Source organism: Halichoerus grypus, chromosome 5 (genome assembly GCF_964656455.1).
Source record: "Halichoerus grypus chromosome 5, mHalGry1.hap1.1, whole genome shotgun sequence".
Classification (NCBI taxonomy): Eukaryota; Metazoa; Chordata; class Mammalia; order Carnivora; family Phocidae; genus Halichoerus; species Halichoerus grypus.
In genome coordinates, this window is record NC_135716.1 from 21,668,013 (window position 1) to 21,690,896 (window position 22,884).

The 22,884-nt window shown below is 36.8% G+C and overlaps 1 protein-coding gene across 2 annotated transcripts; it reads right to left on the reverse strand.

Annotated features, from left to right (window-relative positions):
• Positions 1 to 310: 310 nt before the first annotated feature.
• On the reverse strand, positions 311 to 20,993 carry MED30 (mediator complex subunit 30). 2 transcript variants are annotated; one of them, XR_004918087.2, is made up of 5 exons: positions 20,657 to 20,993; positions 13,313 to 13,471; positions 11,263 to 11,367; positions 1,359 to 1,543; positions 311 to 687 (listed from the first exon to the last, which is right to left on the reverse strand). XR_004918087.2 is itself a non-coding variant. In XM_036094677.2 (4 exons), exons 1-4 carry the CDS (start codon positions 20,831 to 20,833, stop codon positions 592 to 594), a joined length of 537 nt encoding a protein of 178 aa, XP_035950570.1. In that variant the 5' UTR covers positions 20,834 to 20,993; the 3' UTR covers positions 311 to 591. The 2 variants fall into 2 exon arrangements, 1 of the variants encoding a protein (XP_035950570.1); XM_036094677.2 differs by lacking the exon at positions 1,359 to 1,543.
• Between the last annotated feature and the right edge of the window lie 1,891 nt (positions 20,994 to 22,884).

Consider the following 22,884-nt stretch of genomic DNA (forward strand, 5'->3'; position numbering starts at 1 on the left):
TTGTGCCAGACTCAAGTTATTTCGTTCCGTCCTGTTAGAGACAGGTCATTCTAGTTAAGACCCAACACATGAAACACATGGTAAAAGTAATTTTCATCTATTTACAGCAATATACAGGTTAACTATTTTCTCATTTTAACCTGTTTGGGACTCTAAATTTTTAAAAAAATTGAGCTGAAATGGAGACTTACATGTTTAATTTTAATTAGTTTGTACCACAGATAGACTGTACTTGATATTTTCATTTGCAAAAATGTTTAAACCCTTAACTCTCCTAAAAGGGTAATAAAATGAGCAAAACCACCATTGATCAAATTGAAAAATTTATTTACAAAACTTATTTTGCTTAAATTCAATTCATGAAGATTAACCAAAACATAAGCCCTATCAAAGTTTATTACAATAATCTTCCATAGAATCAATAGCTTAAAAAAAACTTCCAATGAATACTTTAATATAAAATTGCAATGTAAAAATAGGAACTTTAATTCTAGTGAGTAGAATAAAAGCAGATAATCTTCTTCAAAGGGAAAAAACACTTGAGGGGGGAAAAATGGCATAACGTGTAAAGCAGGAAATTTAAATATCAGTTTAGTTCCTCATTGCCAACATGGCATTTATATCCCAGATGAGATTTCGTAATTGATCCATAATTTGCTTCAGCTGTTGATTCTTCTGTTTGAGTTTCTGTAGAAACAAAAGAATTTATCAAAAATGTTTCATGAATTATAGACCATGAAGTTACAAAGATTAAAATGTCATAAGTTAGAACTCTAATGATCCAGATGGAAATTAAGCTAAGTATTTCCTTAATGTGGAAGGTCTCAATCCTTTTCTGGCCACTAACACTCCTTGAAGGCATACTGAATTCTAATTCAGCCCTCAGAGGCCTCTGGCTCCAGCCCCTGACCCTCCCTTTCTGCCTCCACTCCCACCATCAAAGAAATTAAGCTAAACATTTAATTGTTACAAAACCCAAGATATAGGTTTTCCAAGATGCAGTGTAACATAATGGTCAAGAACATAACCTCGAGTCAGATTCTCTGCGTTTATACTCCCCTCCTTCACTAGCTAAATATGTGACGTTGGCCAAATTACCTAACTTCTCTGTGCCTCAGTTTCCACGTCAGAAAAATGGGGATAATAACTGAACCTACCTTATAAGAGTTGCTAAGAGAATTAAAAGATCTGAATGACATAACTGTGTTAAAATTGGGCATGGCATATAAGTAAGCATTCAACAAATGTTCCTTGTAGACACTGAATGTAAAAAAACTGTCAATATAGGAAATGAAGTTTAATGAAAATACAATGCCTGAAGCAACTGGGCTTTCAAAAATGTGGCAGAAGTCACTGACCACAGGATGAAGTGCGATCCACTTCTGACTCTGAAACTGCAGACCCAGTGGCACAGTCTCTGACATAATCTTGTTCATGACTGAGATCTGCTGGATGCCCTGAAGGCCCATGGCCCACAGCTCTGTGTCTCTGTATCTGGGTTTCTCTTTAAGCATCCTTCCTTCAAATCCTATGTGGCAAATGTCTGCTTAGGTAAAACAAAATAGAGAACTTCCGGTCAAAGTACTTACTAGTTATTATAATAATAATAATGTTATTCACTAACCTTTTAGAAACATTACATTAGGAAATATCTTTAATTAGATAATTTTAAAGATGCTATATTAAAATACCTCCAGATAAAGTAGTATATATGCTCATTATAAAGAGGCCTAAAAATCTTCATTTTGATTTCATTAAAGAGCCAACTAAGATTAAGTAAGTTACTCCTATTTTATCTAGAGTTAGAGAAGTAATAGGAAGTAGCTAAAAGGGAGGACCAAGAAACTTACTGGAACAGAAAAACAACTTATATAGATTTTAATGTTCAATATTAAATTTAATTCCTATTTGTGAAGATAACTAATACAATACAGATAAAACAACAGGGCATATGTACAGTATTCAGTATCATGAAGCTCACTTTAACACTGTTTTTGGGAGGAAGATACTGTTGGAATTTTCGTGACTCAGTCTCCATCTTCTGGGCTCTGTTGTCAGAAGTGTGTGGCAGTTATTGAAGCCACTGTGTACAGAATCCAATCAAATGGACCCTCATAGTGGTGAGCTGACGGATGACCAGATGGCCAGTACCAAGCCCATGAAGTCCTCTGCATCCTAGAGAGCAAGAAACGGACACTTGTGCCAGCAGGCTAGGGTGGCAGCACACAGACGGCTAGAAGGGCAAAGGTGCTCTGCCGTATCCTGGGAGGCTGGAAACCTCAGTCCCAGTGCTAACTCTGCCTCTAACTTGCTCTTTCATCTTAGATAAGTTCCTCCTCAGTGTTCTCATCAGATGGCATCATATAACTTACGAGGCCCCTGCCAGTTCTACGCCCTGTACACCTAGACCCAAGAGGACAGTCAGTTACGCGGACACGTGCTGAAAACCAGTTACGTTTAGTTGAATGAACTAAGGACTGGCTTCAGCACGGTTCAGAGTCAGCTGCCCGTCACACTGAGCCATCACTTGCCCCCTAGCTGTGAGGGACTGCAGCTCCTGCGACCTCCCCTCTCAAATCTAACTTTTCGGGGAGAATGGAAAAGAGCTACTGACGAAGAATAAAAGGAAGATTAAAATGTGAGTAGATTAAAAAAAAAGAAAGTCTTATTTGAATTAGTACCTTCTGACATACTTTGAGTATGCTTATTTTGTTTCACAACTTTTCTTTGGAATGGAATTCGGAGCCTGTAACACTTTCTGTTCTACATTTACTGAGGGTATATTATGTACCAGGTTCTGGGTTAGGCGTTGTGAGGGGAGATGAGGAACAGTCCCTGCCTTGAAGAAATTCTGCATCAAGGAGGAGGAAGATAATGCCCACATGACTAGACTGTATAACCTGGTAAGGCAGATGCTGTGTAACCCAAAAAGATAGAGACACTGCCTCTTACTGGTCAGCAAACACAGGGCCTAGAAAAACTGGTGGTCAGCCGTAGTGGAAGGGGATAAACTTGAGCTTGGCAGTGGGCAATAGGGATCCATTAAAATTCTTGAAGAAAAAATATTTAAACTTGAATGAAAAAGGTTAACTGGACAAATGTGTGGGGTGGAGTCTCCTGAATCATTTCGGTGGTGAAAACTCTGTGTCCATAGAAAAGAAGGAGGAGGAATAATTTAATAAGTTTTAAAAACTGAAAACCACTCAAAGGCCAAGTCTAGTGAAATAAGCTCACTGGTCAAATTTTCAGTATAAATTATTAGAAGCAATAAAATTATATTCTTGGGTAGTTAAAAATACAGTTTAAAATCAATATCAAAACAGGTCTGATGGCTTCCATAACGGATGCATCACTGGCATAAATGCGCAATTTAGCCAATAGGACTACTTTTAAAGAATAGTCATTTGAAAATACAAATTCTAATATACTTGTTTAAAAAAAAAAGCAGTCTCATTCTTAAGAAATTAACAGAACTATGGGGCGCCTGGGTGGCTCAGTTGATTAAGTGTCTGCCTTCGGCTCAGGTTGTGATCCCGGGTCCTGGGATCAAGCCCCGTGCATTGGGCTCCCTGCTCAGCGGCGAGCCTGCTTCTCCCTCTCCCTCTGCCTGCCTGTCTGCCTACTTGTGATCTCTCGCTCTCTGTCAAATAAATAAATAAAATCTTTAAAAAAAAAAAAAAGTTGAGAACTAAAAAATGTAGGGTATTTTCAAGGTAATATTCAACTCTAGATAATAGTAATTAAAAAAATATGTATTTTAAAGCACTTGGGAAGTTTTTCTCAAAGATGCCACAAAGTTTTAAATTAAAAATTAGCATACAAGAAAGATACCCAGAGCCAAAATACATCAACAGCAAGCTGACAGTTATGCTTGTTAGTGGTTAAATTGTAAATAAATTTTCATGACATGATACAGGATTTAATATATACAGTCTTGCCCCTGATTGATTTTAACAGAGGTTGACAGCTGCTATTATCAAAATCCATCAGCTGTGCCTAATTTGTTACATCAACAGGTGAATGTGTTAAGTAGAGCAGACACTTAAAAAATATGTTTATGTTAAGTCATGCCATGTAATATTCCTATAAAGGCTGTGACCACTGGTCAAAAATGCTTTAATTGCTAAGTGCATGGACTCAATTACACATCAAACCTGTAAAAAATACCCACGTACCTCTTTCGTTTTCCCATCAACAAAAGAGTTTAAGCAAAATCGAACTCATTCTGATGTCCTTCATACATATAGTCTCAAACAAGTGTTTTTGTCTTTACGTGAGTATCAGGGCTTATAGATTCCAGAACTTATGAAGAGAAAATGGAAAGTATTTAAATAAGCCAAAAATCTGACTACTGAACTAGGCCATCCTATCAACTCATGATTTACATCAAATACGGATTACAAAATTTTGTGCCCCCAAATTTCATGGCCTATGGTAGGTATTGGTGGTATATTCGTCGTTAGAAATCAGACTGTAGGGGCGCCTGGGTGGCTCAGTCGTTAAGCGTCTGCCTTCAGCTCAGGTCATGGTCCCAGCGTGCTGGGATCGAGCCCCGCATTGGGCTCCCTGCTCTGCGGGAAGCCTGCTTCTCCCTCTCCCACTCCCCCTGCTTGTGTTCCCTATCTCACTGTGTCTCTCTCTGTCAAATAAATAAATAAAATCTTAAAAAAAAAAAAAAGAAATCAGACTGTATATTAAGTAGTAAACACACCAACGTGTTGTTCTGTACAATTTTAAATACACAAAGATATGATATTTTGAAAATGAATGAAAGTTAAATGAGGGGTACATAAAGCTACTTATTTTATGTAGCTTATTTAGAATAAAAATAAAATATACATTGTAATAAGTTTTTGAATATTTTTAATTGAATGCCAAGAATACAATTTTATTCCTGTTATATAGGTCCATAAAGCAACTTAATCATTTAAAATAAGCAAATGTCAATGTATTAAAAATATGGTCTGATTTTTTTTTTAAAGATTTTATTTATTTGAGAGAGAGAATGAGAGAGAGAGCATGGGGGGGAGGGTCAGGGGGAGAAGTAGACTCCCCACTGAGCAGGGAGCCTGATGCAGGACTCCATCCTGGGACTCCAGGATCATGACCTGAGCCGAAGGCAGTTGCTTAACCAACTGAGCCACCCAGGTGCCCTGGTCTCTGATTTTTTTAAAAAGTCTTTATTTAAATTCCAGGTTTTTTGGTTTTGGGTTTTTTTTGTAAATATCACAACAAATGGGTACATGGAAGGATGCTGCTTTGTTTCCATTAGAGTCTTCTGTCCTCAGAGAAGACACCCATTTGTGTGAAATGTGTGTGCACAGTGGTAGACAACACATCTGACTGATTCATCGCAGAAACTCCCACACTTAGAATGATAATTGGCACAGAGCAGGTACCCAAATATATGAATATTTTAATATTCAGTAAAAAAACCAAAAAGCCAAATCAAAAGCTTTCCAAATCCTAGAAGAGAAAAAACAAACAAGGAAAAAAAATCCCCTAGCAATCATTTTTAAGCTTGTTCTTTGTTTTCCAGTTAAATATGGCCTGTTGGTATTAAAAAAAATACATGGCTGCCATTAAAAATTATGCATTTTAATATTCTCTATCAAATTATTTTGATGTTTGTTACTAGCTCAGATTGCTGTGAACCTTAAAGCTCTCCTACCACCACCTAATAACTTAAAAAAATGTGTGTAACAGGTAAGAGAATTGATAAAAATAGACAAAAGGAATATAAAAATTTAAGTTTATGAATACAGATATTTATTAGTTGAAAATTAAATCAAAGAATTTAAACTTTTTTAGTAGTATCTGTGTGATTAAATAATTAGATTAGGGCAACATTTTACCATCTGCAGGTAGCTATTAAGAAAACATTCTTCACAGAAACATTCAGGTGTGTGAGCCATCAAGGGAGAAAATCATATCCATTGGTCATGACCTTACTCAGTACTATAAAAATTTCCAGTTATCTTGTATTCGAGAAGGGAAGTACAAAGTTGGATGAAGTTGGAAGAAAAGAATAATGTTAGTAGCACTAATTAATACATAACTTTATTAAGAGTCAAAATATGTGTTACATTCAATTCACAGACATCTTTAGGTTAAAAAAAATCCACTCTGCTTGGTTTTTAGCTATTTAATCTCTCCTGTCTTCTTTATTTTTTGGATTTTAGTTTGAGTTAACCATATCTTAGTCCTCCCTCCTCCCTTTTTTTTTTTAAATCTCCTGTTTAGGGCGCCTGGGTGGCTCAGTTGGTTAAGCGACTGCCTTCGGCTCAGGTCATGATCCTGGAGTCCCGGGATCGAGTCCCGCATCGGGCTCCCTGCTCGGCAGGGAGTCTGCTTCTCCCTCTGACCCTCCTCCCTCTCATGCTCTCTGTCTCTCATTCTCTCTCTCTCAAATAAATAAATAAAATCTTTAAAAAAAAAAAAAAAAAAAAAATAAATCTCCTGTTTACTACCTAATGTTCTAGTCCTGTTTCAAAATATAATAACAGTTCCTAGGAAGGGAGAGAGAGCTGTGAGGCCATCAAATGAGGACTTCCCCTGCCACTCAAGATACTTTCCCCCTAAATTCTCTTTAAAAAAAGAATTCCTATAGATATACAGGGCTAAGCTTTAAATCTGTTCAATTAAAACATCTAAATAGATTCTTTTTTCTTTGTAATAACCTTCAATTCAATATGTTAACTAAAACAAGTTTTACCCCAAAGTTAGAAGCACTTATAACAGCAAAATCAGCAGATTCAAATGATTTAATCAAAGAGTTCTTAAATGCCTGAAGTATAAATGGGAACACAAAATTTGAATATGGGCTTTTATTCCATAAGTAGACAAATCTTCAGAAATACTGTATATCTATTCTGTGTATTGAAATCAACTTGTTGCCGGTAAATACTGTGGACTAAATACATGTGTTTATCTCTCTTCTTTTTCTCAAAACCCTAATAAAACGGCAGGAGAGGAATGGAAAAACCTATAATCCTATGTGGAGAAAAATGATCAGAAAGGAGACAGTAGCAGATGCGAGGTGGTAGTTTGAGAGGAAAAGTAGAAGGGGAGTGGTAAATGACTTGGGAGGAACCTACAGCCCAGGTGGATTCAGGGACAGCACCACTGAGAACAGGGCTGCCCCTCCATGGAGAGGAGACGGTGCCATGGCAACAGCACCAGGTGAGGCCTGGGGATAAGAACTGGAGGAACAGCTGAAAGAGCTCCAGGGACTAGCAAGAGTGCCAGGTGCTCACTCCCACTCCTCATGAGTAGGTGACTGACTGAGTACTCTCTCCCTGTGCCCCACCCCACCTCTAAGGATTAGGAGGTTTGTTTCCTATGAAACTGAACCACAACGGCTGTGGATTCAGTGTCACCAGCATAGCAGAAGGCAAGAAGACAAGAGCACATCTCTCTGTGTAGGGCACTGGAAGATTCTTTTCTGAAGAAACTAAACAGCCTTAAAGAAAAAAAAAAAACCCTCAGAAAATGATAGTTGGGGGTCTCCCCCCACAAAAAGCCAACTTGCTTCTCAAACTCAACATGATTAAGTCCACTCACAAAGCCTAGTATTAGCTTTCTAGTGTCTCATTCTTAAATATAAATGGCTCATGATTAAGCATCAGAGTTCACCAGATCTTTCAGAGCCTCCATTTGGAAAGACAACAAAATGAAATAGATAGGGGTTGCAATCTATGGCACATGACCTGTTTTTGTAAGGCCTGTGAGCTAAGGATGGTTTTTACATTACAGCAAAGATCATATATGTCCCATGAAGTCTAAAGTATTTATTATCTGGTCCTTTAAAGTTTGCCAAACCTATTTGAGAAGATTATGGAAGAATACCTTCAAATTTCTGATGGAAATCAATTTACAACATAGAATTTTATAGCCAGCCAAACTATCAAGTGGACAGCTATGGGAGGACTAAAACTTAAGTCCCTACATTCCTTCTGAAGAAGCCACTGATGTATGTACCTTACCAACAAGGCAGTAAACCAAGAAAGAGGAAGATATGAGGCTGAGGAAACAGTGAAGCCAATGGAAGAGGTGAAGGAAGCCCCAGGACAGTGCTGAACAGCAGGCCTAGAGAGCATTTAATCCAGACCTATCGAGAAAATGGAAGACTCTAGGGAGAAAAAAAGAACCATTAAATTGCCTGGTAATTTTGACTCTGTGGAAAAGTTAGAAAACAGTGCTGAGATGCTGCCCCAGATGCATAAAGAATGAAAAATTTTTAAAAATTACAGAATTATTAACTCCAGGAGGACAAAAAATTGTTCAAGGAAATGTGACCCTAGTTTACTATGTGGCTAAGCAATAAACAATATTTATGTGCCTTAATAATAAAAACACAGAATATTTATTGAACCCCAATTATGATATAACTGCATTGAAAAGACTGGGGGAAGGAAAGTATGTAGGTGGGTCCAGGAGAGAGAGACTGGATAAAAGCTAAATTCTCAAGTGGGGAAAGAAATTTTTTTATACATCTTATCCTTTGTATCAATTATACCCTTCCCTTATACCCAATTATATCCTTCACAAAATTCTAAATCAATAGCTAATAGGATTTTTTTGATTATACACTGTCAAAGTATTATTGTATTCTGATTATATGAAAGGTCTTTTAAAGAAAATCAAGAGTGAGTTATTTCTAAGCCATCAAATTGGAAAAAAAAGGAAGAACAACCCAGAGAAATAAAAGGTGAAATGAAACATATATTTAGAAAAATTATATCTTTCTTAATTTACACAGACTTTTTTTTTTCTAAAATACCATAAAATCTTCTATGGTAGAGAACAAACTCTGTCACATGCTCTGAAATCAAAGTTACCATTATAACACTGTTTTATTTATATACATATTTCACTATCTTATAAAAAACATCCTTATTACAGAGAAAAGTAACAGAGCACATCTACTGTGAATTAATCCTTAATCTATTCATTAATTTATTATTATTTGATAATTATGATGAAATTTGAAATAATAATCAACAGAAACCTGTAACACTTCTTAAAAATGAATGCCTCATACCTCCAGACTACCAAATGCCATTTATTCTTCAAGATATAAATTAGAAGTTCCCCAATCCCCTCCTCACTCCCTACAAATTTCTTACTCTAAGTTCTTTATGCTCATTCATTACTGTCAAATTTGCTGGAAATATTCTTAATTCGTATCTCTCCTTTTAATGAAAAAAATGAAAATTTTATAAAATCCAGCTTTTTCCTTTCTCCTGTGTTTTGATATACATTTTTCTCTTAATTTTCCAATATTTTGCTTTTCAGGTCTCTGAAATTAATTTTGACATAGGGCATAAGGTAAAAGCTAGATAATCTCCCCCCAAAGTTTCTATTTTTAAAGACAAATTTTCCACACAATCCCTCTTCTGACATAATAAATTTTCATATACAATAGGAAGAATATTTTTCTGGCTATTATTTTACTAATCTCTCTGTTCTTGTACCATTATTACACAGTTACTGTTTTTTATAATATTGTCCATATCATGTTTTAATTTTTGAAGCAAAGAGTTGTTTTATTACTCTTACGAGAATTTTCTTTGATGTTTTAGTATGTTCACACACACAAATTCCAATTTGGACTTTTTCATTGGTATTGCACTAAAATCTTATTTTGTGTACTTTCAAGAGAATTCATACTCAAGACTGGCATTTTTAGAATATTTATTGCCCACACAAGAACTTCATGTGTTCTTTTAATTATTCAAAACTTCTTTTATGTGTAAGTTTAGTCACATATATCATTGATAATTCCTAACTACTTAATACCTGTTGCAATTGTGAATAGGATCTTATAATCTAGTTGGTTTATAGCATTATAAGAAAACGGTATCATTCGTATTAAGCCCTTTTATCAAACTCTAAATGACTCTAGTTGTTAGTCAGCTTTCTTTGAGCGTAACAAGCTTGAGTTACAATATTATGTACAAACTTAACAAGCTTGTGTATAATATTATACCCCTGTTTCCCAAAGTTTGTTTCTGTTTCCTTTCTTTCTGTTCTGACTGTAACTTCTAAGATAATAATAAACACAGTGGTGTAAGGCATCTTATTTTAGGCCTGTTTTTAACAGAACTAGTTCTATATTTCACCTGTATAAAAATGCTGGCTATTTATCTGAAATAAGTTTTTTTTTAAAAGACTAATAGTTTTAAGTGTTCTTTGAATCAGTAACATTTGAATTCTATCAAATGTCTTTTAGATCTGAGAAAAAAATTTTTTTTTCCAATTTAATGTACTGACATTACGTATTATACATGTAAACTAAATTATCCTCATCTACCTCCAGAACCCCTTTTCAGCTGTGATGGATTAATTGTTAATACCCCGATGCATTCTATTAACTAGAATTAAGAATTTCAGGATCAGAACAGGTGGTGGAGGGGTGTGTATTTTTAAGTGAATTAGTGAGATTGGTAGTTTTATTTATTGTGCTATTTGTTACGTTTTGGTAAGTGTGGGCCATATTTCCACCACAGAATGAACTGACAACTTTCCCTGTATCTTTTTGTTTCACAAGAACTATCTGAACGTTATCTTCTAAACTTCTAAAAGTATTCAGTAATAAATACATTCAAGTTAGGAACTTTTGCAAGATGGAGGGTGGTGTGGTCTAATGCTTTGATAACTCTTAATTTCTTTTTTTTTTTAAAGATTTTATTTATTTATTCATAAGAGACAGAGAGAGAGAGAGAGAGAGAGAGGCAGAGGGAGAAGCAGGCTCTCCACTGAGCAGGGAGCCTGATGCGGAACTCGATCCCAGGACCCTGGGATCATGACCTGAGCCGAAGGCAGATGCTTAACTATCTGAGCCACCCAGGCACCTTTTTTTTTTTTTTTTTATTTAAAGGATAACTCTTAATTTCTTATTCAGGTGTTGAGATATTCACATTTTCTATTTGTAAATTTTTATCATTTGCTGCTCCAAATATGCTATAAGCTCAAAAGCCAGAATTCTGCCTAGAAAAGAAAAAAGTAAATGAGTTGTGACTGAGTGCCTATGAAGCTTTTCTAAGAGTTTTATGGCATGAATTCTGCGATCTCTCTTTTGACTATTCAAGTGGCATTTCTACTTACCTTTTTAGTGTTTGGTTATACTCTAACTAGGTTAAATTTGCCACAGAAATTTGTGTAATTCTATAATTTAAACTATGTCTTTGAGTTACATAGACTCCCTTGTAATTTTTATCCATAATTCTGAAATATAAAATACACAGGCTAATAACTCACTTTATTTACTTCAGCAATTTCTCGCCTCTCTTCACTAGCAAAACGAGGTGGGCCAGCCCGATCGTCATTCTTTGAGCCATCTTCTTCCACATATGGAATTAGTTGCTGGGAGTGACAGAGTTCAAAGTCAAAAACATGATGCAAAGTTTCCAATTACACTGGTATAGAAAGTCTCTCTGATTAAGGTTAATTTTTATGCTTTTCTTTTAGTAGTATACAAATAAATTTTAATTCAGGTGATGGCCTAAAATAACAGCATTAGAAGTTTATCATTTCAGTGCCTCCTATACATTATTTTCAGGTTTCTTTTGCAAAATAGCCCTTATAACATTAGTCATTACATGCAGTTAAATAATAGCCTATCCATTTAGTCAGCAAATATTTAACTTTCAGACACTGGGTGAGATACTGCAAAAATGACAAGATGTGATACTTGCCCCTAAAAAATTTATAGTCCATTGAGATAGAATAGGCTTTCTTTCATCTATACTAGAAAGAAAAGAACTTCACAGATGTGCATTATATAAATGTCATTTACTTTGCTATCTAGAACCTCAGTGTTTATGCAAATTTCTAGAGGTTTTAACTTCTTTTAGTTGGGAGAAAGTTTTTGTAGGAGAAAAAAATTTATATAGCAATGAAACATCTAGCAGAATTATAATGAAATATGTATGGTTTGTGATAAGGTTTATTTGAAGCCCCTCATAAATGTGACAGATTTTAGGAATCATTTGGTCTCTACCATCTTATATCAACAATGCAGGAACAGGCCAGAGGTAAACAAATGGTACAACCAGGAGTCATGTGGCCAAACTTTTTCAAATTCCTGGGACAAATAAAAACTCATCCACATAACAACCACCCTTTCTTCCTTTCCTCTCTCCTAATGCAGAGCTGTCCTCCCTCCTGAAGATGATTAATTTCTATTCCTGTGCTCTGATTTATCCTCTTGTCTTCCATTATTTATCTCCCTGCTCCCAAGCTGTCCCTACTGTTTTCTTCCTTTACAATCTAAACATGTCTACTCTCTCATTTAAAGGTTTTCCCCCCCTTTTTTTCCTTTCCTTTCCCCAAAACCCTTGACACCAACCCTCCTTCCATCTACTGTTTTCCTCTTTTTATCTAAGCTTTTTGAAAGATAGATATCCACTTGTTAGCTCCAGTTCCTTATTTCCTGTTTAATCTTCAACCCACTGCAATCTGACTTCTTGTTGCTAACAAACTTTTCAACAAAGTTCTCCTTATATATACCAACAATTTTCCTCTAGCAAAATCTACTGGACAATTTTCATTCCTTATTTCCCTTGAATTCTCTCCAGCATCTGTCAATGTTGCCCACATTTTTGATCTTTCTCCTGTATCTCTGACCACTTCTTTTCAGGCCATTTTGCAGTTTACTCTTTTCTCTGTTCATCCCTTACATGCTGATCACTCAGAAAGGAGGCACCTGTCACATGAAATTGTTCTCCATATGTAGTGAGAGAACATCCAAACCTTCCCAGCTACTTTTGTTGGCAGAGATAGAACTTGTCAACAGGAAAGGGCCACCTATAAAAATATCATATACCTAGTGAACTAAAATATATCTGTGACCCAAGATTAAGTTTAAGAAATATATTTTCAAAAAGAAGTGATTCCACTAAGCTAATTTAAATTAATAATGATGAAAACATAGTACTTCATCTATAGAGAACTGCCTTGAAGACCATTTTAAGAGTATTTGACAATACTATTAAAACTCCTATTTAAAAAAATCATGCACTGATTTAATTATATAGACCCTGGCAGCAAGAATAAAAATTGCCACAGACCACTCTTTCCTCCCAACAACAAAAATTCACTACAGGCTTGGATGTTCAAATCTACAAATTATTAACATGAAAAGATAGTACTAATTCTATGCATATATATCAGTTTCACCTTCTCTAGTCAAAAGTAAAACCAGTACAGTTCGAAATCTGAAAATATTGTGAACAGAGAAGGAGAAAAAGGAAAAGATTACAAATGTCTGGCACCTTACATTCATCCTCCCTCTACCACTACAACTTGCCTCCACTGGAATGGGATCCATCCCTCCACAGTTTTCGTTGCATTTGTCATAGACCAGTCTCAGCTTCCTGAAGAGAATAGAAAGTTGGCGAAGATGGTCTTGTAGCTTTGCTAGTCGGTCTTGATACGTTCCAGTATGGTAAGTGACACCATTTGGCAGCTTATCAGGCAAAACAAAAACAAGAAAAATATGCAGTAACGACAATCAAGATTTTCTAAAAGTAAAGCTAGCAAAACAGAAATACTTTTTAAGCACTGCATAAAAGCAAACTGTTCTTCACACTTAATCAAGGGTAATTTTAAGAATTTAAGAGTTATACTCGCTCATTTGTTAGCTCCTTGGTGTACGTTTCAGTGCTGTAAGACAGCCCCAGAAAAAACTTCATGACAGGCCTCTCTGACCAGTTGAAAGACTTTCCCCTCTAATTTTTGAAGTAGATTATAACTTTAAAAATAATGCCACGATTTTAATATTACTATTACATAAAGGCAGCAAGCTGCTGAACTCAACTGGGAAATTAAAAACAAAATAAATTTAAAGAAAAAGAAGCAGCACAAGAAAAGTAAAAAGTGAAGATCAGGACTTTTCAGCAGAAGAAAGGAACAGTATACTGCTGCTATAAAAAAAAAATCTCAAAATACCTTAACTATAAGGTAATTACGATGCTCAAGGCATGCAATAAAACACAAAGCTGTCACCGAAAGTTTTACTATAAAAAGAAATCAACAGCAGGAGAGAGAGGTGCAAATCAATCTGCACTTGAGCACCATTAATAAATTATTATAAGTAACTGCTAATGATCACAGTTCTGTCTTGGATGCTTATATATTTTTAATTCAGGAGTTTTATTAAAAAAAAAAAGCCAAAAGTATGTACTGAAATGGTAAAATTACAGACACGTGGAAATTGACTATTATTTAGAACTTATAACTCAATATACCTTTTGTGCACTGCTGAACCTCATGAACAAAATATTCCTTTCTCTGTACATCTCTGTACATCAAAATATTCTGTGCAATATTTTATTCCCACAATTTGATCTGTGAAATCATCCTACCATTAGAATTAATAATATTTAGACCATGTCTTCTAGTACATGAGATGCTTTGATTATAAGTGTTTACTCATATACTTATCTTGGGGATTAAAGTGCCTTAAAAACCAAGACACTACTATCCAATAGCTAGAAGATCAGCCTGTTTTTCTAAACCTCAGTTTACTCTTAACAGATGGGGTAGGAATGCAAAAAAAGGTGCATGGTACAGTATTTGGAAAAAAAAAAGAAAACAGGAAACACTATCATTACAAGTAGATAAAACAGTAAACATGAAAAAAAGACTGGAAAGGCCTAAACATAGTTGATAGAAGATGTAACAGGGAGATCGACTTGAATAATTATTTTCTTCTTTTCTATCATTTCTAAATTCCCTGCAGTGTTATGGTTTACAAGTTAAGGATAAATGAGTATTTATTAGGATTTTCAGAAATTCTCAAGCATTAAAATGCTCTGAGGACAATAACTCCAAGAAACGTGATAAAACATCAAAGGCTGAATCAGTCAAAACTTTTAAAGGGAAAAGGCATTGAAAGTTCATCCCCCCAAAGGTGAAGAACTAAATACAATGTAGTATTTCTCATGAACCTTCAATTTATGAACTTTCACCCATCAGAGAAAAGTTTTAAAGGATCCTGCTTTCCTGTTTGGGTGACAATAAGCAGTATAATGATTACATCTTGCGTACAGAAGCACTGTACCTTTATTTACTAGGTTTAATACTTGGCCTGTATTTTCTACTTTGTGAAGACTGTAAGTTATTCACATTTATAATCCCTGTATTTAGTATAGTGAACACTCATGGAAGGTTTTAAAGTACAGTCTGAATTATTTTACTTCAGTGAATTATTTTATCCATAAATCTGTACTTAAAACTCACTAAGAAGTGTGTTATGTAAAAGAAGTAAATCCTTGCATAAAGAAAAACAAAATCCTTTTGAAATGCAAAGAATCACCCTCCTCAAGTTCATCCTTTCATAGATAGCATCAGATTTTCTTTTTTTTTTTTTTAAGATTTTATTTATTTATTTGACAGAGAGAGACACAGCGAGAGAGGGAACACAAGCAGGGGGAGTGGGAGAGGGAGAAGCAGGCTTCCCGCGGAGCAGGGAGCCCGATCCCCGATCCCAGGACCCTGGGACCATGACCTGAGCCGAAGGCAGACGCTTAACGACTGAGCCACCCAGGCACCTCAACATCAGATTTTCAAAGGGAAGATTTAATTACTTCGAAAAATTCTTGCACACTTTTCATGTGTGAGGCACTGATCGAGAAGCTACAGCACAGTAGTTAACAGGAGGGAGACAAGGTCCCTCTACCACAGAATATAAGTTGTAATAGTGCCTAAGATCTCCTGATATAAACCCGTAGTATACATGTTTAGCTGAAAAGCTCATCAATAACCATCTCACTCTTGAATACTAAATATCTGTAAATATATGATCACACCCCTTGACACCAAAAGGCTAAATTCAATATCCAGTCTTAAAACAAATATAAAACACTAAGTAAAAATTCCCCAGCACTATAAAATACATTTATCTCAGTTAAAAAGTCAGCACCATGATTAATGTGCAAACATTAAAAGCATCCTCACTGAAGTCAGGAACAGACAGGAAGTCTACTAAGATCACTAATACTACTAGTGAACACTGTTCTGGAGGACTGGCCAAGGCAATTGGAAAAAAAAAGAAAAAGCTGAAACATTAAAAAGGAAGTAGTATAATCATCACTATTGATATGATATAAATGATATGATAGAGTGCTATTATCAACAAAGGTAGTCAAGAAAGAGTGGGTACAAAATTAATATAGAGAAAATAGCTTTGCTTTCGTATATGGAAACAAACGAAAATGAGAAAGGAAAGAGACACCATTTACAATAGCAGCAGTAAAGATAAAATATCCAGTAGACTTCAAAAATTTCAAGATATAGATGAAAACTTAAAATACTCCACAGGGACACAAAAAAAGATATTTGTATTCTTGGTTGGTAAGACTCAACATCACACTGATGTAAAATCTCTCCAGGTTAAATCAACCTAATAAAACCTTAACAGGTTTTTCTCAGAACTAATCAAGCTGATGCTAAAGTACAGGTGGAAAATAAATAAGGACATCCAGGGCAATTTTGGAAATAAGTGTGAACACATTATAGAGTCACAATAAATAGAAGAATGTTTGGGATTACTACATAAAAGACAGGCAGCCAAATGGAATAGAGCATCCAGAAATAGATTCGTTTGTATAAAGTAGCATCTGAAATCAATGGAGGAAAGAAAACAAATTATTCACCCTTTTAGAAAAAGTAGGGCTGGGGCCATACCTCACACTTTATAGAAGGATAAATTCCATATGGGTCAAAGTTTTAGATGTAAAAATTGAAACAAAATCCAGAAATCTTCCTGATTTGGGGATGGGAAAAGTCCTTCCTTACTAGACCGAGAACCTGAAAGTCCTAAGAGACTGATAAATTCAGCTGCCTTAAAAAGTACATATGTGTGGCAGAACTTCCATAAGCAGGGCAAACAACAGACCAGAGAAAAGAAATACTTGCAAGTTCTATCACATAGACCAAGTTTTTCCAATATGGAAATAGCCAAATCTTATAAATTGAGGGAGAGGGTTATAACAAGCAGCTAGCAGAAAGGGAAATATAAATGATTCATAAATATATGAAGAGATGCTCAAACTCATTCAAACTAGAAGAATGTAAAGTAGATTTTCATCTATCACATGATCCAAGGTCCCAAAATATAACTTGCTATTAGTCAGAGCCTGGCTTTTGGTCTTGGTTAGGACATGGTAGCAGAAGGTGGTACAACACCCATGGAGGGCAATTCATCAAAATTTATCTAATTACAGAAGCACAAAGCCATTTCTAAGAATTTATCCTACAGGTATAGTTGCACATTTATGTAGGAGGTTATTCACTGCCGCATAATAGTGAGAGATTAAAATCAACCCAAATGCCTAGAGAACTGGTTGAATAAATTACAGTATTTCCATGCAGTGTATTACTGTATATACACCTTAAAAGGAAAGGAAATATATTCTGGACAGATATGAATAATCCAAAATATACCAAATAAAAAAGAAGGTGCAAAGTGTTGTGTATGATATATATTATTTGTGCAAAGAGGGGAAAAATGAAAGAATGTACATTTGCTTAAATATGCATAGACTATCTGGAGGGATACACAAGAATAGTAATAAGCATGAACATTCATTGCCTGTGGAAAGGGGTCAGACAGCCAGCAGACAGGGATGGGAGGGATACTGTTCACTTTAATGTCCTCTTTTAATTTCTGAAATCTGATTTTATATTAAATTTTTTTTTTAAGATTTAAAGGATAACAAAACCAAAGCAGTATTTTCTTATTCAGGGAAACTTAACCTGGGACCTAGCAATCCTTGAATAAAATTACCCCTCAAATTTTACTCAGGATATTCACATGTGCCTTCTTCTCAGAAGAGAATCTGTTGGGGGGATGGGTTAGCCTGGTGATGGGTATTAAAGAGGGCACGTTCTGCATGGAGCACTGGGTGTTATATGCAAACAATGAATCATGGAACACTACATCAAAAACTAATGATGTAATGTATGGTGATTAACATAACATAAAAAAAAGAGAATCTGTACTTTTCATCAAATTCTCAAGAGGCTAATGGAGAACTAATAAATAAAGAACCATTTCTCTAAAACAAATACTTAGAAATAAATCTCAGTGGTTTGTATTTATGGCACTTCATCCTTCTGGATTAATAATATAGAAGATAATTAAAATTTTTTTAATACCTTAAAAATGTATTAAGAAATAACAAGGTTACATGTAGTCTGTTTTGTGCCACTTCTTCCAGTGTTTGGGAAACGAAGGATCACATTGTTGTTCTTTTTCAGCCAATTATGACACACGTCAAAGGGTCTTACATTAGTTAAACCACAGAATTCACAACGTAAGAGGCCCAAAGAAATAACTATCATAGTCCCTTACAAATTGGTTTTGAATATATGACCACATGTAATCTAATTATTGATAATACTTTTTGGAAAGAGTTTGGTTCTTTTAGTGTAGGTCACGGGTGTGTATTATATCTCTCTTAATCATACAAAGTGTTGGACAGCAAGTTAGCATTATAAAGAGATTAGTAGGAAGTACTACTAGTTAGGTGTGTTGGTAAATTTTCTCTTTTTTATTTAAATTCAATTAGCCAACGTATAGTACCATCATTAGTTTTTGATATAATGTTCAATGGTTCATTAGTTGCGTATAACACCCAGTGCTCATCACATCACGTGGCCTCCTTAATGGCCATCAACTGAGTTACCCCATCCCTCCATTCAGCAACCCTCAGTTTGTTTCCCGGACTCAAGAGTCTCATATGGTTTGTCTCCTTCTCTTATTTGTTCCTCTTCAGTTCTCTCTTTAAGCCTGTTTCCTTAACTGTAAAATAAGGGTAAAAAGACTTCTTAGAAACATTCGTAAAACAGTGTGCCTGACCAAGGAAAGTACTTGATAAATGATAGCTGTAAGATCTAGTCCTAATTCAGTACTTTGCATATAGCAGGGTAAAAATAAATATTTACCAAATTCTGAAAAATAATTTAATCCTACTTCAGTCATTTTTAGATATTAAACTATTAATTTTTAAAAATGATTGCTAAAGATTTCATATCTTCTTTTGGATTCCCTTTGTGTATTGTGTTTCACACTGGTGTATTGACACGGTTAAGATTTCTATGCACTCAAATTACTTTTATAGCGCACCCACTGAAATCAGAGTTGTAAGAGTCTGAAGACCTGGTTTCAAATTTACTGTCACCAACTAGCTTTGGACAAGTCACTTCACCTCTCTGGCAGAACCCTCATAAAACAAGAATGATATCCAATGACACAGTAGTAAGATAAGCAAAATGGTGCTGGAATAATTGGATATCCAAATGCAAAAAAATGCACTTGAATCCATATTTATCATTATATATAAGAAAACAAAGTCAGTGTGCATCATAGACCTAACACTATAAAACTTCCAAAAGAAAACAAATAGGAGAAAATGTTTGTCACTTTGGGTGAGGCAAAGATTTTTTAGGTATGACGCCAAAAGCAAAATCTGTAAAAGAACAAATTGATAAGTTCGATTCCATCAAAATTTAAAATGTCTGTTCTTCAAAAGGCCATGTGAAGAGAATGAAAAGCCACAGACTGGGAGAATGAATCTGTAAAGCAAAAAGACATACACTAACAAGTGCTGTCAAGATGAGGAGTAACTGGAACCCTCAAACACTGCTGGTGGGAATGCAGAATGATGTGGCCACTTTGGAAAAGTTTCTCAGAACATTAGAGTTATTTGCCATATGACCCAACAGTTGCAGTTCCACTCCTACCCATCTATCCATTCTAGAGAAATGAAACGTGTTCACACAAACATTTGTTAGGTAAACATTCATAGCATTATTTATAATGGCTCCAAAGTGGAAACAGCCCAAATGCCCATCAACAGATAACAGTTACACAAATTGTGATATAGTCACACAATGGAACACTATGAAGCAATCAAAAGGAATGAACTATTGATACATCCTGAGTCAAAGGAGCCAGACCCAAAAAACAAAACAAAAAACTACATAGTGTATAACTTTATTTATATGAAACTCTAGAAAATACAAACGAATTTATGGTGCCAGAAAGCAAATCATTAGTTGTCTGCGGACGGAAGGGCCAGAAGTAAAGAGTTCAAAGGGGCATGAGGAAACTTCCTGGGGTGGTGGTGGATGATGGTTTCCTAAGTATATACATACGTCAAAACTTCATATAAATGTATTTAATTGTATGTCAATTATGCCAAAATAAAAATGTTTAACAAAACTGGTTGGCAGAATCTGAATTCTTCAGCTCCTCAGACCCTCAGAAAGTATTTTACTTGAAAAGGAGATGAAAGCTAAGACAGTCTAATGAGGTTAAATAGTGAGAGATCCACCTTTACCCTGAAAGGTACACAAGAGTTTGCCTAGGAATTAGAGAATCCGGGCGAATGTAGAAAATGAGTTCAGTCTTTCAGAATTCCTCTCTGGAAAACATCACCTTTACATCACAGAATCCTGGGGACAGGCGCATCACTGGGGAATACTTATGAATGCAAATGGGGCGATCCTATACTTAAGGTTTGCCCAGGACAGCCCCGCTGACGCCCAGGGGCCCCAAGTAACGACTAAACCAGCGCCCCTTTCTTCCAAGAAGCATCCCGCTCTCTCCACGCACAGCCAGGAGCGCGCGCGCCGTCCTTCCCACCTGCATGTTCCTTAGGAGCTGGAAGATCTCCATGGTGCGGTACACGATGTCCTGCACCGTCTCCTGCCCGATGCGGCAGAGCGATGCCGTGTTGACCTCCCGGGCGGCCTGCTGAGCCTGGGGCCCGCCGAAGGGCCCCGGCGCCATCCCCGACGCCGCCAACGGAGGGGTGGACATGGCGAGGCTGCGGCCTCAGGCCCGCGGGGCTTGGAAGTAAGCGTCAGGGGGTCCGCCCGGCGCTGGGCTACTGCCCGCCTCCGCGGTGGAAGGAGCTTCAAAGACTCCGGCGGCCTGGTTTCAAAACAGCGGCCGGGACTTCCGCCCACCGTGACGTAACGCGTCATCTTAACGTCACGGGGACCGCCCACTTGGTGGCCCCTGGGAACTTACGTCGGCACAAAGTCGGCCACGACTGGACCGGACGCCCGGGTGGGGCGGGACGGAGGAGTTGAGTAGCCAATCACCGCCTGCACTTCAGGCAGTGGGCTGTGCTTGTGCTGTGAGGCGGTTGGGCTTTCCCGGAGTTCTTTCCTAGAGTCTCAGCCTGTCCTTAGAATTCCTGAAAAGAACTCTTAACTTTGTGTTAGTTTGCTGAGCATGACCTCGTAACAAGCCTGTGAGGTTTGCGGTATTATTTTCCTTTAACAGCCAGGAAGCAGACTCGGGTTAGTTTGATTTGTTTAGTCGCATACAGCTTGCAGTTGGTAAAGCTGCGATTTGAATTTAGAAAACGAAATTCCTGATCTTGCCTGCTTCACTGTGACCGGATCCGGACTCCTCATTTGCTCTTGGTCCCGGCTTAAATGCCGGTTTATTCGAATAGCTTTCCCGATTACCCTAAGGGTAGAATTAACGTAACGCACACACCCACACACACCACCTACCTTTCTGACTTTGACCCTTATTACTGTCCATGTTCTATATAATTTTCGGTTTGTTTACTTTCTGATTTCCCCTCACCTTACACACGTACTAGAATGCAAACTCCGTAGAAACAGAGACTATGCGTATTGTATTCCCTTCTTGTATTCTCAGCGCTTAGTGATTGGCATATTTAGGTGCTCAATAGCTACATGTTGAGTGACATAAATGTAAGAAAAATAAAGCCATTCTCCCACCTATCTTTTACTGCCCATTTCTAAAGTGGGGGTGGGGGCGAGTCAAGAATGTGAAAATGGCGAGAGGCACAAAAGTATTGCATTTAAAAAAGTATCTGAACACTCTATTAGTAAGGACTTTATAAAGAAAGTGGTTACTAAAAATTACACAGGAACCATTGTCGAGATTTTAAAGATAGTGATTTACAGCTCCTTAGTGAGCAATTATTATCTGACAAATATTATTTGACAAATATCCTATATGCTGGGTGCTAGGAATGGAGATAGCAGTAGTGGACAGGTAAGGCAAAGCCCTGTTCTCCTGAGACAAACAGAGCACTGATTATTGTGATGAGTAGTTTGAAGCAAATGTTCAAGGTCCTCATACCAAGGTGGTTACAATTTAGGAGATCAGGAACAATCTGAAGGGATTAAGTTGAGCCCTGATGGTGAATGGAGGAGGATGTTGAACATTAGAGCCTTTTCTATGAGGCGGTCATGGGACAAGGAAGGCCAGTGGCAAGTGAGGAGGCCTCCAAATGCTTTCTAGGGTCTGAAGTTTAGTGTGAAGATGAGTGTCAGGAAGTAAGGCTGAGGACCGAGGCAAACCCTGAGGACCTTCCAAGACATGTCAAACAGTCTGGACTTTATTCTGAATGAAACAGCAAGCCAGGGCGCCTGGGTGGCTCAGTTGGTTAAGCGACTGCCTTCGGCTCAGGTCATGATCCTGGAGTCCCTGGATGGAGTCCTGCAACGGGCTCCCTGCTCAGCGGGGAGTCTGCTTCTATCCTCTGACCCTCCTCCCTCTCGTGCTCTCAAATAAATAAATAAAATAAAATAAAGAAAAGAAAAGAAAAAAACAGCAAGCCATCAAAGAGTTTCAGGAGAGAGGAATAATTACCAGAAATACTCAGTTTGGAAGGCTTATTCTGGCTTGCTAAATGGAGAATGGTGGGTATGTACTGTCTCCTTCTTCCTTCCCGAAGAAAGATGATGATGATGATCTGTATTAGAGAAATAGTACAGTGGATAACTTTGAATAAATATTTATAAGTACAATCTAGAGAACTTGATGTTGACTGGATTGGAGCACGAAGGAGAGGAAAGAATTAAAGATGATACATATTTCTG

Excerpts from the sequence above, each read along its gene's own strand:
- MED30 (XM_036094677.2), bottom strand. The coding sequence starts at position 20,833 with ATGTCCACCCCTCCGTTGGCGGCGTCGGGGATGGCGCCGGGGCCCTTC. Across the intron at positions 13,472-20,656 it reads AGCTCCTAAGGAACATGCAG|CTGCCAAATGGTGTCACTTA; the intron begins GTGGGAAGGACG and ends TTGCCTGATAAG. Across the intron at positions 688-11,262 it reads AAATTGCTGAAGTAAATAAA|AAACTCAAACAGAAGAATCA; the intron begins GTGAGTTATTAG and ends TTGTTTCTACAG.